At 37.1% G+C, this 18,179-nt stretch overlaps 1 protein-coding gene across 5 annotated transcripts in view; it reads right to left on the bottom strand.

Moving 5' to 3' along the window:
• The window catches only part of LOC108719187 (protein spire homolog 1), a 103,561-nt gene that overhangs the window by 28,847 nt on the left and 56,535 nt on the right, over positions 1 to 18,179 (bottom strand). For all 5 annotated transcript variants that reach the window (XM_018267865.2, XM_018267867.2, XM_018267869.2 and 2 more), the window contains exons 4-8: positions 12,502 to 12,627; positions 7,394 to 7,477; positions 6,337 to 6,501; positions 4,415 to 4,501; positions 2,650 to 2,779 (exon numbers count right to left, since the gene is read on the bottom strand). In XM_018267865.2, coding sequence (XP_018123354.1) covers positions 2,650 to 2,779; positions 4,415 to 4,501; positions 6,337 to 6,501; positions 7,394 to 7,477; positions 12,502 to 12,627 — 592 coding nt within the window. The remainder of the gene's footprint in view (positions 1 to 2,649; positions 2,780 to 4,414; positions 4,502 to 6,336; positions 6,502 to 7,393; positions 7,478 to 12,501; positions 12,628 to 18,179) is intronic.

Below are 18,179 nucleotides of genomic sequence, written 5' to 3'. Positions count from 1 at the left end.
CCCAATAGGCTGGTTTTGCTTCCAATAAGGATTAATTATATCATAGTTTGGATCAAGTAGCACAAGGTACTGTTTTATTATTACAGAAAAAAAAGAAATTGTTTTTAAAAAATTGGATTATTTCAATAAAATGGCATCTATGGGAGACGCCCTTTCCGTAATTCAAAACTTTCAAGATAATGGGTTTCCGGATAACATGCCTGTATATAAAACCTATATAAAAATATAAGGACACACAACACTGTACAGGTTTTGTTTATTTTAAAGTACAGGTATAGGACCTGTTATTTAAAATAGTCAGGACCTGGGGTTCTTTTTTTGGTCACCATACTTCATCTGCTAAAGAATCATTTAACCATTAAATAGGCCTAATAGGATTGTTTTACCTCCAATAAGGAAAAATTATATCTTAGTGGGCATCAAGTGCAGGGCACTGTTTAATTATTACAGAGGCAAGAGTAATTTTTTAAAAATGTTAATAATTTGATTAAAATGGAGTCTATAGGAGATGACCTTTCCATAACTCAAAGCTTTCTGGATAACAGGTTTGCAGATAATGGATCCCATACCTGTAGTGGGTCAATTATTAAGAAAATGTGATACAATCGACAGTCATTCAGCACCATGTATAAAGGTATATTTTACAGGTTATTCACGGCTCTAGTGTAATATGTGCTCACTGCAACATATGCTTTTAGCTCAGTGCCACAAACCTTAAAACAAATTCTGTAGTGAATGCTATTAAATATTTGTTTCACACCTTTGTAATGGATTTTTTCCCAAAATGTTCTTCTCTTTCTGGGTAGAAGGTAATAAAATATTTGTTTATGTTCCTAATAAATGGCTCAGTGTTGAGAGGAGATATCACTCCAGGCAGTCTTAAGAGAAAAAAAAGTTCTCCATAACAGAATCATACAATCTGCGTTGAGTAAATCTTGCATGAATTGCTCCCTTAATCGTTCATGCACAAAGATGGTATAAACTATAATCCGACAGCAATTATACACAGGGTTCATAGAATTATTTTCCCAACACTAATCCCTATTGCTTAAGCCTGCATCCTCTGCTTCTCCTGCTGTTGCGAAACTAAAACTCTCAGCATGCAACTAAACATTTCCGTATCAGATCTAGAGCTGTTGTTTTATTAAAAAAAAAAAAAAGCAGTGTGATCTCTGTTTAAAAAGGAAAGAAGGCAAACGTTTGGAAACATTTACTGGTGCCGTATTGCTGCATGTTTATAATGTGACTCTTATCAGACGTACTTGATGTTTTTATTCATAAAAAAATATATCATAAATTCAGGCGCAATAAAAAGAGGTACATTGTCGACATGTTTGGTAATTATTAACATTTAATGCGGGTGCACCTGGCATACACTAATCGGGTCAAGTGCCACATGTTTCCTTATAAGTTGTGAAGGCAATAACAGACGTGCAGAAAGTATGGTAGATGTATAATGCAGCAATAGAATTCTTAATGAATCAGATGCAAGTTGAGCGTAGGACTGGCCAGACCAGGGATGACTTTGACGTAGTTGGCCAGTTTAAATATATGGACAAACAATCCCTGTTTTGTTTAAAGGGTAAGGCATTTTCAGTAACAGTATGCACAAAATATCTCAATGTCTTAAATATATTGTTAATGAGTTGAGTGCAGAGGACTCTTGTATTTGTCTGTATGAATTTTGTGGTCACAACCTCACTGCACCCCCATTAAATGTTTTTAAAAATTTGTGGTGAGCACTCCCTTGTTTGTTAGACTTGCAGAAAGTATGACTTTCTCTTTATATGTTTTGTAGCTTTGATAGCCATCATGTAAGTCAAGGGAAGTGAGAGAACTCCCATGTTAAATAAATAAACATATTCATGGTAACATTGCTAGTGGATTTGGGGCAAAAACCTAAAACAGCTATTGGAAACCATGCTAAGCTCTTACATACTGGCTGATGACCGCCATGTAGATCATTCAGGTTATTATGAATCCCTTCAAAGCACCTGAAGTAGTAGTGTGATCTGCTGAGCATTTTCTGGGAGCAAAAATATAATTCACCTTTAACGTTTCGTATAATGAAGACTGTGATATTCTGAGACTATTTGCAACTGGTCTTCATTTTTTATTCTTTGTGGTTTTTGAATGACTTCACTTTTTATTCAGAAGCTTTCTGGTTTGGAATCTGGTTGCTAAGGTTCAATATACCCTAGCAACTAGGTACTGACTTGAATGAGAGACGAATATAAATAGTAGGGGAACTGAACAGAAAGCTAGCAATAACAATACTGTAGCCTCACAGGGCAATGGTTTATTGGCTGCTGGGGTCTGTGCCCCTTTTGAGAACTAGAAAGAGGCAGAAGATGAAGGCAAATAACTCAGAAACTATAAAAAAATTAAAAATGAATACCAAATGAGAAGTTGGTAAGAATAGGCCATTCTATGTCATAATAATAGTTAACTTGAAAGTGAACTACCCCTTTAAGGAATGCATGCAAGGGAGATGAATACGCTTACAGGAGAACTGTAACCCCCAACAAAATCACAAACTGTACCCTGTGCTGCGATTGCACCCACCTTTCACTATTACTGTAAAAAAAATTTACTGACAAAAAGTTTAGTGACAGATCTATATTTGGCACAATATAACCAAACTCTTACCTAATTTGCTGCGCCTAATGTCATCAGGGGAAACAGGACGCAGCTTTCGCTCTGATTTGATCCCTTCCAGGATTTGTTCATGAAGGCTTTGTGGACGGGGTGGGGTAGGTTTCAGCTTTCGAGCAGACACCTAGAAAAAGACAAATCTGCAGACTCACTGTCTGATACACATTGTATAGTAAAAGATTGAGGGGAAAGCAAGCTAAAAATATATATATATATATATATATATATATATATATATATATATACACATAAAAATACATAAATATATAAATAAATATATACATATTTCAATGTCAGTGATCCCTACACTATACCCCTTCACAGCAGCTGCTGTGTCTGTTCTGTCAAATAATTACAGTTAAATGTAATTTTCATTAAAAAAAAGAAATTAAAAACAATTTGCATGCCCTTAAAGCACTTAGAGGAGTCATCTAGGGTTGCCACCTAGCCAGTATTTTACCGGCCTGGCCAGTAAAAATTATAGTTCATCCCAATATTATTAATAGGGAAAAAAGATAAATATATAGGAAGGCCGGTATTTTTTTCCGGAAAAGGTGGCAACCCTAGAATCACCTGATCTAAACACACTTAGGCGGTTATTTAGAATGTTAGGGACAGGTTTATCAAGGGTCGAAGTGAATTCGAGGGAATTTTCAAGTAAAAAAATTTGAAATTCAAAGTAATTTTTTGGATACTTCGACCATCGAATAGGATACTACGACTTTGAATTCTATTAGAAGTAAAATCGTTCGAATATTCAACCATTCAATAATCATACTGTCTCTTTAAAAAAACTTTGATTTCAATACTTCGCCAAATGAAACCTGGCGAAGTGCTATGTTAGCCTATGGGGACCTTCTAGAGCATTTTTCTAAGTTTTTGGAAGTCGAAGTACGATTCGAACGTTTTTACTTCGAACCGCAGGATACCCAAATTAGCTGAAAAAACCTTTGACTTCGATATTTGAAGAACATCTTGCAGGCTATTAATATCTTCAAATGGTTCAAGGGACATCTGACATTGACTTCTACATGACCTCGACAGATGGTGTATTTTTGGATCCAAGCTATTTCCATGGTCGAGGTATAATAAATCTCAAAAATTCTATTTTTTTTTACCCGAATATGCCACAAAAAAAACTTGAAACCTCAAATTTTCGTGGAAAACACAACTTGAAACCTTAATAAATCTGCCACAAAAAGGAGGAAAAAAATGTCACTTTTTTTTTTAGTTCGGATGCAGAATAATAATTCAGTGAACCATATGTCTTATTGTGCACCAGAATGACACTGCTTTTTAAATAAACTGCTACATGACAAACCCTGTTCCTGTTAGTTGTCCTGTTAGTACAGTTTTTTTTTGCTTCTGGAATCTGAATCCTACAGGATTCATTTATTAATATGCCTCATTACCATTTTCTAAACAGCACGGGCTGCTTCTGATAACAAACATGCCTGACTAAATGAAAAATTAAAAAAAAAAAACCTCATACTCTGCACTAACATATCTAAGGTAGATGTTCAGAGACACTTCATAAATGTGACATTTCTAGCAGGGACAGCCAGAACTGCAGGAAGCTTATGACTTGTATAAAGATTGTTTGCCAGCTGTCGGTATGATTAATCTGCTTTGATGCAACACTGGTTAAAAATAGCATTAAGGCCCACTGCTATCATGGAATATGAAGACAAGAGAATTCATTAAAGCAGCTGGGCTAAAAGCACCAATTTCTTGATTCTGACTAAGAAGAGATACATACCGGATTAAGCGGAGGTCTAGATCGTATAAAATCCAGGATTATTTCATGAGCACTTTTTTTTAATCGGGGTTGGATGTCACTCTGAACCTAAAAAAGAAACAAAGCAAATACAGTGTTTGAAGCTGACATGTAATATGAATTAGTAAATACTCATAATCTTAAATTCTCTGTTACAAACACACTTGCTATGTGCATAGATCCAGTGAAGTAGCAGGTACCACAATTTGTACACAGAGCTAACTGGAGTCCTGGAGGGCGCATAGTGTCACTACTTGTGTGCTGATGTGGGACTATGTGTAAGTCAGTTGGTGCAACACTCTAAGGGAACCCTGAAAGTCATGCCTCCTCAAGGCAGGGGCTGCTGAGCAGGATAAATAAGTGCAGTAGCACTCAGCTCAAGGTGTGTGCATGGATGCAGATGAACAATATGCTGGACATGAGCTGGGGGTTCTAATACATGGAACCCTAATGCATCTCCTTCTTAGAGTGCATGAGTTAAAGAAGAAGGAAAGGTGAAATCACTGGGTGATACCAAATGTTAAGCACCCCACAGTAAGTATAATCACTTACCAGATACCCCAGATCAGTGCTCCTATTGGCAGAAAACTGCACCGGCCTGGGGTGCTTCCAAGCGAGCACAACAGAGCAATAGTTTTCTTCTGCTTCTTCAAAGGTCTCTTTTGCTTAAATGGCATGTAAACCCCCCGTAATAAAATCTAATATAGTATTAGGCTGCTTCCTACTTACACAAAGTTGTGGCTCTGTGCGCTCATTGATAGCAATCTCTAAGGGGCACATTTACTTAACTCGAGTGAAGGATTAGAATAAAAAATACTTCAAATTCCAAAGTATTTTTTTTGCTACTTCGACCATCGAATTGGCTACTTTGACCTTCGACTTCGAAACTAACGATTCAAACTAAAAATCGTTCGACTATTCCACCATTTGATAGTCGAAGTACTGTCTCTTTAAAGAAAACTTCGACCACCTACTTCGCCACCTAAAACCTACCGAGCATTATGTTGGTTTCTAGCCAATTTGGGATCAAACGAAAATCGGTTGATCGATGGATTAAAATTGCGAAGTCGAAGGATTTAACTTCAAGGGTCGAATATCGAGGGTTAATTAACCCTAAATATTCAACCAATAGTAAATGTGCCCCTAAGTGTTCAAAAACCTGCAAACACAGCAATTCCGCTCGCAGAGTATCATGGCAATTGGTGAATACACATGCACGATATGTTCTCCATTTTCAATGTATGTGCCATGACTCGTTAAGAGAACTTCTACTCTTCGATGACGCAGTTGATCACGTCATTGATAATGCGGTGGATAGAAAATGGCCGTCCAATTAAAGCAGAGATTTAGGAAAATGGGAAGGTATATGCCAACAGAGGAAATGATGTGGTTTGGTTGGGAAATATACAGGCAACCTACAGATGTGGTAGGCATATATAGGATTTAAATAGCCTTTAAAGTCCAGATTTTCACTTGAAGTGAAGAAGATGATTGCTCAGAGGTGCTCGCTCGGAATTACCCTGCACCAATGCAGTTTTCTGCCAACAGGAGCATCAGGCAAGTGATTATAATCACTAAATCAACATTTACCACCACCCCCCAGTGATTTCACCTTTCCTTCTACTTTAAAAATAATATTAAAATGACTAATTCTATGTCTTCTATGTGTTCACTGCATGCATTATCTCATCAGAGGTGTAAATACATTTGGCTCTGATGTGGTGAATGCTAGCGGGATCTACAATTTTAGGGGAACCAAATTGTATAAAAAGGGTCTTTTAACACTGAAGGGATAAATGTGATTGAATATACACCATTTACCTTAATTTGTACTGTTCTACTTTTTTTGCAAAAAATGTTTAGCAACAACATTACCGATGAAAACTAATTCCATAGAGACTTACCATGACTTTCCGTAGGGTGTACCGTTTAGATCGAATATCATCCATAAGCATCTCATAAGGTGTCAGCTCATACTCTATCGGTAACAAGTTGTACTGGCGCTCTTGCACTTTCTTCAGCTTGACACCGTCCCTTAGATCCCGCATTACCTGCACCCAGAACCGGGCCTGAAGGAACATCAGGTTTAAATTATAACAGGGTTCTCAATGTCACCCAACAGAAACATCACTATCATTTATAGTCAAAGGTGTCTGCAAAATTCTATTGTAATACTGTATATACAGATATGGCATCTGTTACCCAGAATGCTTGGGTTCTGGGATACCTAGTTTAATGATTCTTTCTGAAAAATTAAACACCACGCCTACATATTCTACAATAAAAAAAAATATTTTATTAAAGTCAGGATTCATCTTGTTTTTAATCTGCATATATGACAAAGTATGTTAGTTGGCCTTTATTTAGTTGGCCTTTATTAGATGTTGTAAGAAATAATCAACGATTACCACCAAGCATTTTCCAGGATTTTCAATTGTTTGATTACAAACAGACTCCTGCTGGAGGTTTAGGCTATTTTGGCCCAACACAAGGTGCTATGTCAGGCCAGTTTAATGGAAATTGACCTAATTTATGAAAATTTCATTTGTGCATGTTTTTTTTCAGTTGAATTAGTTGAATCAGTCCAAATAACCACAGCATTCTGTAAAATGCAAAGATTTTGAAGTCAATTGCAATAACAATAATTCAGACTTGAAAGCATTTAGTTATACTGTAATAACAAATCTGTCAAAATACTTAATATTTAAAGAAAAATATATAAACATGTCTTATACACAGGAATCCTATAATGAGATCTGAATCCACTGCACATGCTGCTGCTCAATGATCAGTGGCAGTAAGTCAGAAACCAAAACTGGCCAAATGTGGAGGCTGCAAACCATTACACAGGTCTGCTTTTGGAGATCAGGTCAGGGGAGCAAGGGTGTCTTTGGGTGTGCTTTTGTTGATGTTCGAGGGGAAACTATAGAGCATTGCAAATACCGAAAATATCAGTCTTACCCAGTCTGCGTTTTTCAGCTCATCTAAATCAGAGCCTCCTCTGTCTGTTGTATCTCTTTCCATTTCTTGAATCTTCTTTAAACTCTAGGTTACACATAACATGATTAGTATGTCTGCAGTCTGAGGACAACCAATGGTAATGCTACTGAAAAATAATATTATAGTCACACTCAAAAAATATGCTTAAAATGTCTCCTTATAAACTGTGGTTAGTGATGTCGTCAGTTATAATGGGTGCTTACTACATCACTGAAACTTGTTTATTACAAAAATAATGTACCAGATATTATAAAATATAAAACTATGTATAGTATCCCTACTTAACATACTCTCACCGAAGATATGCCTTGTTTTATGCCAGGAAGAGCATATTGCTCCACTGGATGGCACAATCCCCTCCTATGGCTACATTTACTTAGAATCCGACTACTACTACTACTACTACTACTACTATACAGATAGCATAGAGCTCATTAGATATTAGGTTGGAACGTTTGTTTGGTCAGCGAATGTCAGTACCTCTGTTCAAAAGGTTTTGATTATTGGGCATAGCCACATGCAATGAATTAGGGAGGCATCAGCTGTTGAACACCTCAAACATGATGGACTGGCAGTAGTCCCATTTTGAACCTTCTTAGTGGGGTCAGATAGGATTGGTGTAATATTTGTAAGGTCATAATCTGGTATTGACTGGATGGTATTATGTGCATAGAATGAGAATGAAGCTTCACAATATCTGATGTTGAGATTTGCAAATCTGTTTTAATAAAAATGTATATTCACGGACAAGGTTAGGAGAGCCTGGCAGATAAATAGAAAGTTTTGATTCAAAAGAGTAGACATATACAATTTGCAGTTGTTCTTTTTTGCTCTACATTACTATTTCTCCAAAACCTATTTAAGGTTGAACCTTCTCCTCTGATGTCCAATATGTAATATTGTTTTGCCTAGTGCAGGGATCCCCAACCTTTTAAAGCCGTGAGCAACATTCAGAAGTAAAAGGAGTTGGGGAGCAACACTAGCATGAAAAATGTTCTTGGGGTGCCAAATAAGGGCTGTGATTGGCCATTTGGTAGCCCCCATGTGGATTGTAACCTACATTGAGGCTCTGTTTGGCAGAACGCCTGGTTTTTATACAACCAAAACTTGCCTCCAAGCCTGAAATTCAAAAATAATCGCCTGCTTTGAGGCAACTGGGAGCAACATCCAAGGGGTTGGAGAGCAACATGTTGCTCACGAGCTACTGGTTGGGGATCACTGGCCTAGTGCATAAAGGCACCTAGGTCCATGTGTGTGTGGATTTGCACTCTTGACGGTTAATATAACGGACGCCAGCAACTAACTTCTCTTAGCACAATATGCAGTATGATATGTTAGAATATGTTAGAAGTTTTTCCTGCATACAAAGTAGTATAAGCCCCATACATCATGCATTTGAGTATAGCAGGAATTCACAATACAAAATATAAATTTATGAATATTTTCTGAGTACACTGATTCCAAGAACTGATTATGCTTTGGTGTGTTTTTCTCACAAACGCTCAGCCTAGTTTATGTTCAACTATTGATATCCAATATCATTATTTTTCCCAGGCCAGGTGCCTTTATACAAGTTGAAAAACCCCAGGGCTTTATAACTGTCCTTATGGGTGACATATGGAGAAAGTGTTTCTCATTACTTGACCTGCAGCTGCGAGTTTTGATTCAAAAGACTCAAATCTGACCTTTTTGTTGACTTCACAGTTGTCACATATAATGTTGAACCTTTACAGCATAATAGAATCACTTACCATTGGCCAACTGTATTTTTAGGATATACCGTAAACGTTGTAACGTACTGCAGCCCCTTCCATTGTAATCAAATAGCAATGCCCTGCATCTAATCTGCATTCATTTCCCCAGGAGAAATAGGAACATGTTTATACCCTCTGTATCATTAACACAAATTTTAAATGAATAAGCCACCATCTATTCATGTACCAAATGGTACCACTTAATAAAAGGCCATTTGGTACGTTAAAGGTTAAAGTACTGCTGTAATGTGCCCTTGACTGCTAATAAACTCATAATAAAATAAAACTTTTGTCTGGGGTGTATCTTAGTACTCACATGCTTCCTTGCTGTCAAAAAATTAGGGTCCACCAAAGAAATGAAAAAAAGGAGTCCATTTCTATGAAAAACTGATTGCATATAGTTCTATAGGGGAAATAAGAAATGGAGGCTGGGGCCTACCAGGAGATCCTTTGGTACTCCTAGTCCAACTCTAGAAGTAGTTCTAAATTACAGTTAAAAAAAATAGAAAGGGTTTTCGGGCCTCCTAAAGTGACCACAACACAGGGGAGCAATGGGGGTTGTTCCATCGGTGGATTATGTAAATTATATAAAATTATTATGAAACTGAATGTAAAAATTAAAGTAAAATATTAATGTGCATGCTGCACTCCCTCAAAAAAAGAATTCCTAGATCACAACAATGACATAAAATAAATCAAGGAGAATGAATTAGGAGAATTAAATAGAATGGGATTATTAAAGAGAAGGTTGTTATGTGATGCTAATACTAATTTGAAGCAGGGGTGTGCACCTTGTTGTGCTGCCACTTTTAGTAATAATAATGCAAATAACATTCTCCAGCTGAATTAAAATTGCTTCAGTTGTGGAACAGGGCTAACTAGGCAACTATTCCACAGGGGGAAAGTTAGATGGGACTTTAATACCTTCAGACTAAACAAATCGTTTTCAATTAAACATGTTTTGTTTCACTTGTATTGTATCCAGTATGTTCTCAGATGGATTTTTCCTTTTAAATCAATGCAATTGTCTCCCACTCTGTCGCAGCAAAGCTGGTATTTTGTCCTGGCATAAAGGAGCTTTTTCTGTGAAGAAGGCTGATTGGGCCCTACTAACACAGTGTGCCCTTTCAGAGTATGTGTGCTAAATGCTAATGTTTGAGATTTTCTTTTTTAAACGTAGCCAAACGAAAGAAACAGCCAAGGAAATCTCATGCTTGCAGAACAGCAGCTTATCAACAAGGGTCTTCTCATCCCATCGTGTATCCACAAGCCTTTACAAAATGAGCTGGATCCCAGCCACTGATTGCATTTCTTCTCCTTCATTCACACAGGCTTCTTTCTTTATGATTAGGAAAATAAACTATTACCATTGACGTACATCTAATTTTAAGTACTATGGCACTCCAAATGTTTTCTATCACCATTACTTTTGGTGAAGATCAAGAAGCCATGACAAAGAGTCAATAGTAGCCCTGCACTCACTTTTACTGTGGGCTGTATTATTTATTTGGCCAAGTCTGATAATTGTTGTCTGAGTGGGGAGGATCTATCCTCTAAGATCCATGCAAAGTGGGTCATAAATGCAAACTTGCACCTCTACACTTGATGAGGTAGAAAAGCAAAGCATATTTTGCCAACTAGGAGGTGGCAAAATTTGGTGGATTTGACTGTTTGGCATCCAGAACTAACACATGGATTACACTAGGGACCTAGGCAGACATGTTGAGAGAGGAATGCATCCATAATGTCTGCAGACAATATCAACCTTCCCTGGGGTTCTATCTTTGTATGTCTCCATCCTACACATAAAACATACAGGGAACAGTCTGTGAGTAATAGATAAAGCATATATAGGGCCCTTAAATTAATCTTGTAGGAGATAGGATTCTTTGAGATATGAACCCCTCTATCTGGGCAAATAGTCAGAAACCTATGTATCCTGGTGCTCTGCAGGGTAACATTAGAATTGTCTATTTGTACATACTTACAATCCAAAAATTCAATGTCTCTGTCTTAAGGGGGTCCAACTTCATGGCCATTTTTAAAAAAAAGTATACCATTGCCTTCTAACTGTAACAAAACCTTTGTCTATCTTATTAAATTAGAGGTTCCCTGGCAACCAATGAGCAATTAATTAAATCTCTAAAATAAAAAGTCAAAAGAGGGAAATCCCTATATAGGGAAATCTCGCTATATAAATTCATCTAAATTTTTTATTAACAAATACTTGTTTGTAGTGTAATGACTGCTATAAGCCTGCTCTTTTTAAAATTGTCAACCCAGATAAGGTTGAGAAGGGTAGGGTGGTGTTGGTTTGGCAGAAGACCTACAAGCACCCCCTGAAAACCTTAGGGTTCTGGCAAATGGGGCTTATTCTCATCCTGCATCAGCCAATCCGCTGGTTACTGTGTCTGCGCATTGTGTCAACTTTTGTGCAGACACTCTAAGCAGATTTTGGCACAAAAATGCATAATTACACGTTTCCATGACTAAATAATCCTTCCATGTGTCTGCACCAAGGCTAAATGTGCCTTTTGGTGCACCAGAGGATCAACTAATTCTCAGTCTTTAGACAAACAGCCCCGTGTACAGAGGAAGTTATCTAGGCTATACAGAGTTCTGGCACACGTGGTTTAAATCTTTCACTAAGGTCCTTTAGTAATATTATATGTTAATAATCTTGGACAAGACTGAAGAATAGATGCCAAGTGATGCCATTATGGATAAGAACCTATGACATATGCATATTTTAAGCAGCACAGATGAAAGAGAAAGCCTCAGCAGAAGGGGTTGCTTTCTTCATTTAGTGTATTCTCTACACACTATTATTTTGGGGAAAATAAACAATAACTAGTCACTGCGCTCCTTTATTTCCAGATGTCTGCAGTGTATCCACAAAATCTGTGAAGCACCAACACAATTTTAATTGCATGTTCTCTGTAATAACACAAACATTTACTGTGCCTGCAACAGCTTGTCAAGAAAGATAAACCAATGATTAACCAGGACCTAATATTGAATTCTAAGAAAGAGGGAGTCTGCTTGAAGCTTAACTTTAATACACAGGTCATGTAAAACACAGATTGCAGCAACTCAGGATCATTCAATCTACAGTATATAAAGATGAAGCATTTATATTAAGTCTAAAATCTTGGGGACTGGGTCCTTCATAAGACCAGCCATGCATGCAGAGACAACAATCTGATCATTAATCAGCAATCTGGTAGCGGTGTCATCAGGAACAAATATATTGTAGTTATCAGAAGATTTACCATACCATGATGTATCAATCAATGACATTAGTAGGACACTCACCTTTTTTGCACTTTTTATTTTGGTCAGGAACATGTGCAACTCCATTGTCTCTGCATATAAGGCCCGACATACTGCTTGGTAGTGATTGGGAGCTTCTGACGGAGTTGGCAAATGCGAAGCACAAAGCTAAAAAAGTTAAAAATATATTTATAAATCAATGTACTGTATCATGATTACAAGAAACTGTTAATTATTTCCAACAAGCACTGACATCTACATCTGCGTTATATGATGCACAACTGTATAAAGGAACTATATAATTAGCACACATGTTTTAGAATCTATGTGACTATGCAGGTGCCCATCTGGTACAATGTGTAACAAAAAGAAGTCTAGGCTATTTGTGACTTTAAATTGGGCAATGACTATTTGACACTGGGGCATAGCAATCTGTACTCCCTGGAAAATGTGGATGGACCTTGGAGTAATGTGTGCAAGAACTTTTTAGATTGCAAGGCTGTTGTTGATAAAACACAAGTGAAGGCACATTTCCTTTTTATTTTTGCTAACAAGTGTAAGATGATTCCTTGATTTTTATCAGATATACTGAGGCCTAAAGAGCACTTCTCAGAAACCAGTCTAGTCTGCCAGCTGGGGAACGATTCTGGTGAGAAACTTGACTTGGCAGGCACACCAGGTAATAAAAGAAATGCCAGCTTTGTGAATATAGAAAGAATTATATGAAAGCCTGGCTCTGCATATGAAAGCTACTCAGACGTGTGTAAAACAAAGGTCCATTATGGATTGCTCCGCGGTTACTGAATGACCTTTAGAAAACGTCTATTTTACAGATGCACTGTTAGAAATAAAAAAAACTCAGTGTGCATTCAAAGCCAATAACCATAGGTTATGAACAGTCTGCTACAAATTAAAAAAAAAATCCTAAATTTGATCTGCTTGCTATTGGCCACTGCACTTGTTCAACAGCACCTATTTTGGTAAGTAACAAAAAGTAAGTACCAGTGTCAAATCTAGCAAGTCCACAAACACACAATAGTCTGGTCCATCAGGAGTCCATCAACCTGCATACACCTCCAAGCCATATTTTGATACCAGGAGAGCTGACTACTGTTGCATTGTTTAAAAAACAAATCAGAAAAAACAGATATACAAAAAGGGAGAGACAAATACTGGTTTTGTTTGCCGCTACATTTACAAATATGCTAATGAACATATGAAAATGTTTAAAGAATGTATATTGGAAAATTGTTTAGAATTATATTTGTTTCATTAGGCAACAATTTATTTTTGTGCTTCTGCCCTGAAATCACTATGCCTTGTGTGACATGGTCCTGAAGCTGGCCATAGGCATTCAGATTTTAATCCTTGTCCAACGAACGTTCAGGGAGCAATTGTCCATTTAAATCCAGCGATCTAAAGCCGTTCAAATTTGAATAGGGCCAGATTCAATTCAGTGAGAAAAAGTTATCTCCTGGTTTATCACATGTAAACTCATGGACGAGATTCAATTTGAGGAGAAAAATATTTTCTCCAAATTCAACTTTCAAATTCAAATTCAAATTCAAGTTTTTTCCCCTAGACTTCAATAGTTTTCACGTGATAAACTGTGAAATACGTTTTTCTGAATTGAATTGCATCTCAAATTGAATCTCGTCCATAACTTTTCAACCTTTTACTCACTGAATTGAATCTGGCCCATCGTAGGAAAAATAACAAATCAAACAATGCTTTGGCCATTATTAGACAGACAGCAATCGTACAAAAGGGAAGGGAGTATTTCAGGGCATAAATACAAGTTACACAGCCCTGTAGCAAAATCATTTTACTTATTCCCCCATAACTTTATTAAGGTTATTTATTTGTTTTTGCAGGTAAGGGATAGAGAAAGGAAGACAGGAGAAATAGCAATACCAGCCTGGGAGAAAGTTGGTATCTTGGTAAGAAAAAGCTTTATCCTCAGATTGTTGTCTTGTCTAATGGATAAACTAAAGATGTGGAACAAGAGAGCCTCTATGGGAGGCACAGTATCTGTTCTTCACAAATTCTGCTAACAAAATCGGCCAATTACGGAGAAAGTTTAAATAAATGGTTTTACCCCTATGTGAAAACTTCCAGTCCAAAACAAATATTTACTTTTAATATCACATTGTACATGCAATTAGCAAGCCAACCATTTACTGTATCTATGACTGGCCCCCAAACCAAAGCCTAATTTGGATGCTGCAAGCTATGATACTGTAGTTCTGGAATAGCTGGAGTGACAAAGAAGGCTTCTATCTGTGATACAGGTAATGTTTAGTAGCTATATTTGACTTTATATTATCCAGGATGTGAATGCCATCATAGGGGCTAATTCTTGGCCTGCATATTTCAGCAGGCCAATTTTCAGCCCCTTCCGGCATTAGCCTTACAGTCTCACATGCAAACTCCCATATAATATATATTAGGTGTATGTCAGGTCATCGATACTGATGTGGAAAAAAGAAAACAGCAGGGTTGCCACTTGGTTTATCCAGTAAAATAATAGTCAAGGAAAGTGATTATATAAATGTATTTGTCAGTACATATTTGGTTGTACTGACCCAGTCCAACCCTCAATTCCCCTCAATTCCCTGTCCCGGCACCCTCTCTGTTGCTCTATAAATGTGTCCCACCCACCATTTCCCTACTTGATCAGTCTATTTAGGTTACTGACTTGCTTACAAGTCTTCTTACAAAAGGTGGCAAGTGACCTTAATGACATGTATAAGAGATCTATAAATGACATTTATTGAAATCCATTAGGGGCCAGATTACATATGCCAAATGTGTATCAGGAAGCTTTGATCAGGAACTAATATTTCCTCCAGATATTGTGACTGGTTTCAGGTTTTAAAAGGTCACTGCACCCTAACATTTCCTGCAGTTGTGCCAAGTACAAAGAAAACCCTATGCTTACGATCCTCTAGCATATGGGTGGCCATTTTGGTCTACATCTGCTTATTTGGTAACCTCTCAAATCAAGTAGTATTTATGTATGTGTTAATTCTAATGCAAGGACTGTAGTATCCCATTATTTGCCCAGTTTGGCCAATAATCAGCCCCCTGCATTTATATTCACTCATGAGACACTGGCTCTAAGAATAGCGGCTTTATAAATTATCATCATTATTCTATAGAGCATGGTTATATTATACCCTGTTGTTTTTAATCAGATGTCAAGAGACAAGCAACGACTATTACAAAAAGGAATGCTAGGAGCTGTAGTCTAACAAAAGCTGGAATAATGAAGGTTGCCCACACTGATTAAGAGTAACTTTGAATGTATGAGTTAATGAAAATCAATGAGCATTTATCTGCCATTCTATTGTTTCACTGTGTTCAACAAGGATATCCTTAAATATTGGCCTGCTCGTGTGGGAATCCGTTTTATAGCATTGCAGCTTTTTTTTTTTTTATTTCACAGAAAAATGAGGCCTCTTGTCTAAATGTTTGATGGAACAGTGTTCCTAAGCACTTTAGCCATAAGGGGTGGGGGATAAAGGGGCTTGTGCGCTAGACACGTGTTTTGATTTACCGAAAATCTATGTCTTGTTATTTTTTGAGCTACAGAGGGGAAACAGAAACTGAAGCTACTCTATGATAGGCCATGCTAAATAGATAATTAAATTAAGAGTGCACAGATAAGCAGAAGTCCATTTTGCAGGATAATTATCTGTGCACTGGTAATCTATCTAAATTGCAAGGACCAAACATGGATAGGAAATTAAAAAAAAAAAAACATGTATTTTTTGCCTATTGTTTCAACCACAAAAAAACTATAATCAGCACAAACCTTAATCATGAAACTCGTGAGCTAAAGACAATCTTATTAGTAACCAGATAAGTACAGAACTGAATAACTATAGCCCAGATATGAAGCCTATACTATAAAGCTCTGTAATGGGGGCCAGAGAAAACCTACTGTGTGAGTAAGGTGATGGGTTGCTGGTTGGGCAGGGTACTGAGACTGGCACAGCATTTCTACAGAAACGTTTCCCCTTCCTCTTGGCTTTTATGTCAGGGAAGTAAATCCTGGGGGAATGAAGGCCTCAAATCAAGTGCAAGCTATTATAGGGAAAGTTTTCATAAAATAGGAAATAATTCATTAGATTCCAAGGTTCATTCTCTAAATATATTTATATGGGCTGCCTTGCCTTCTTTGGTCATTTAGATGGCTGCTCGAGCAAAACATATACAAACATGTCAAACACTCTGAAGCACAGCTGTTCTGTATTGCAGTAACACCCACTGAATCAACAGCCCAACACCTGGAGAGCAAGCAATGGCAGGGCTGTAGAACCATGAACTACCTACCTCGAGCAGCAGCAGGGAGAATAAACACTAATGAACACTAACACTTAAAAGTTTAATTTCTGTGCTTTCAGTGCTAGTAGAAGTCTTCAGTTCAGCTAGTTAGTTGAACGTTCCTTAGAAATTGTTGATTCAGGAATAGGACATATACACCCTTATAAGCTTTTCACTTTTAAAGAGGAAAGAACTTAAAGGAGCAGTTCAGTGTAAAAAAAAAAACTGGACAAATAGATAGTCTGTGCAAAATAAAAAATGTAATGTATAAAGGCTGGAGTGACTAACATAATAGCCAGAATCCAACTTCCTGCTTTACAGCTCTCTAACTCTGAGTTAGTCAGCGTTTTGAAGGGGGGCCAACTGTTCAGTGAGTTTGCAATTGATCCTCATCATGCAGCTCAGATTCAAAACAGCAGAGACACATGCAAAGATTTGGGGAGATTAGTCGCCCATTGACAAATCTTCTCTTTGTGCCACCCCACCAGCGATTTAGATTCTAGCCGGCGGGAAGGCCGTTCAGGGATATTAGTCATCCGAAGAAGAGACGATTTGTTGCCAGGCATCTAAATCTCCCCGAATCTTCACGTGTGTCTCTGCCAATGTGCCCCCCCCTCAAGTCACTGATTGGTTACTGTTTGGTCACCAGGGTAACCAGTCAGTAGAAACCAAGAGAGCTGAAAAGCAGGAAATTATGTTCTGTTAGACATCCAGTCACTCCAGCCTTTATACATTACATTTTTGCCTAAGTAACAATATTAGAAATATTTTTTAATTTTGCACAGCCTATCTATTTACCCAGTTTTTATTTTTATACTGAACAATTCCTTTAAGAAGTCTTTAAAATTAATTACATGGCATTTTTCTAAAATGTTTAGTAAAACATTTAAAAAATAAAATAAAACATACAACCTATACATATTTAGTTATCTCAATATATTATTTCCTGATATATACATTAATAAATTGCCAGGAATTTTTCTGACAACTATCTCTTTTTAACAAAACATTGTTTTCTCTCTTACTGTTTTGTATAATGTGCCTTTAGAAATAACCAGAGCAGATGACTATTGTTGCTACCCTGACATAAGGGTCAGGAATTAGAAAACATATCTAAAATATTAAAATATGTAACTTGATATTTTAAGAAGTATATTCCCTTGTTCAACATGACTTCAGTTCTCCATTCATTTCCCCATTTTTCATTATTAGTTCAATGAATCAGGCTTGTGCTGAACATATTTTCAATTAAACCAATCTGCAAAAAAAGTCTGTATGAGTCTTAGTTATTTTTTGCCTTAAATAAGGCAAAATCTGAAATATAATTAGAACCACATTCTACTTCTGTATTGGGAGTTAAAACAAACGAGCAGTTCACAGAGAAGCCTCTG

This window comes from Xenopus laevis, chromosome 6L (assembly GCF_017654675.1).
Source record: "Xenopus laevis strain J_2021 chromosome 6L, Xenopus_laevis_v10.1, whole genome shotgun sequence".
Lineage (NCBI taxonomy): Eukaryota > Metazoa > Chordata > Amphibia > Anura > Pipidae > Xenopus > Xenopus laevis.
This window is presented reverse-complemented; position numbering and strand designations above follow the sequence as displayed.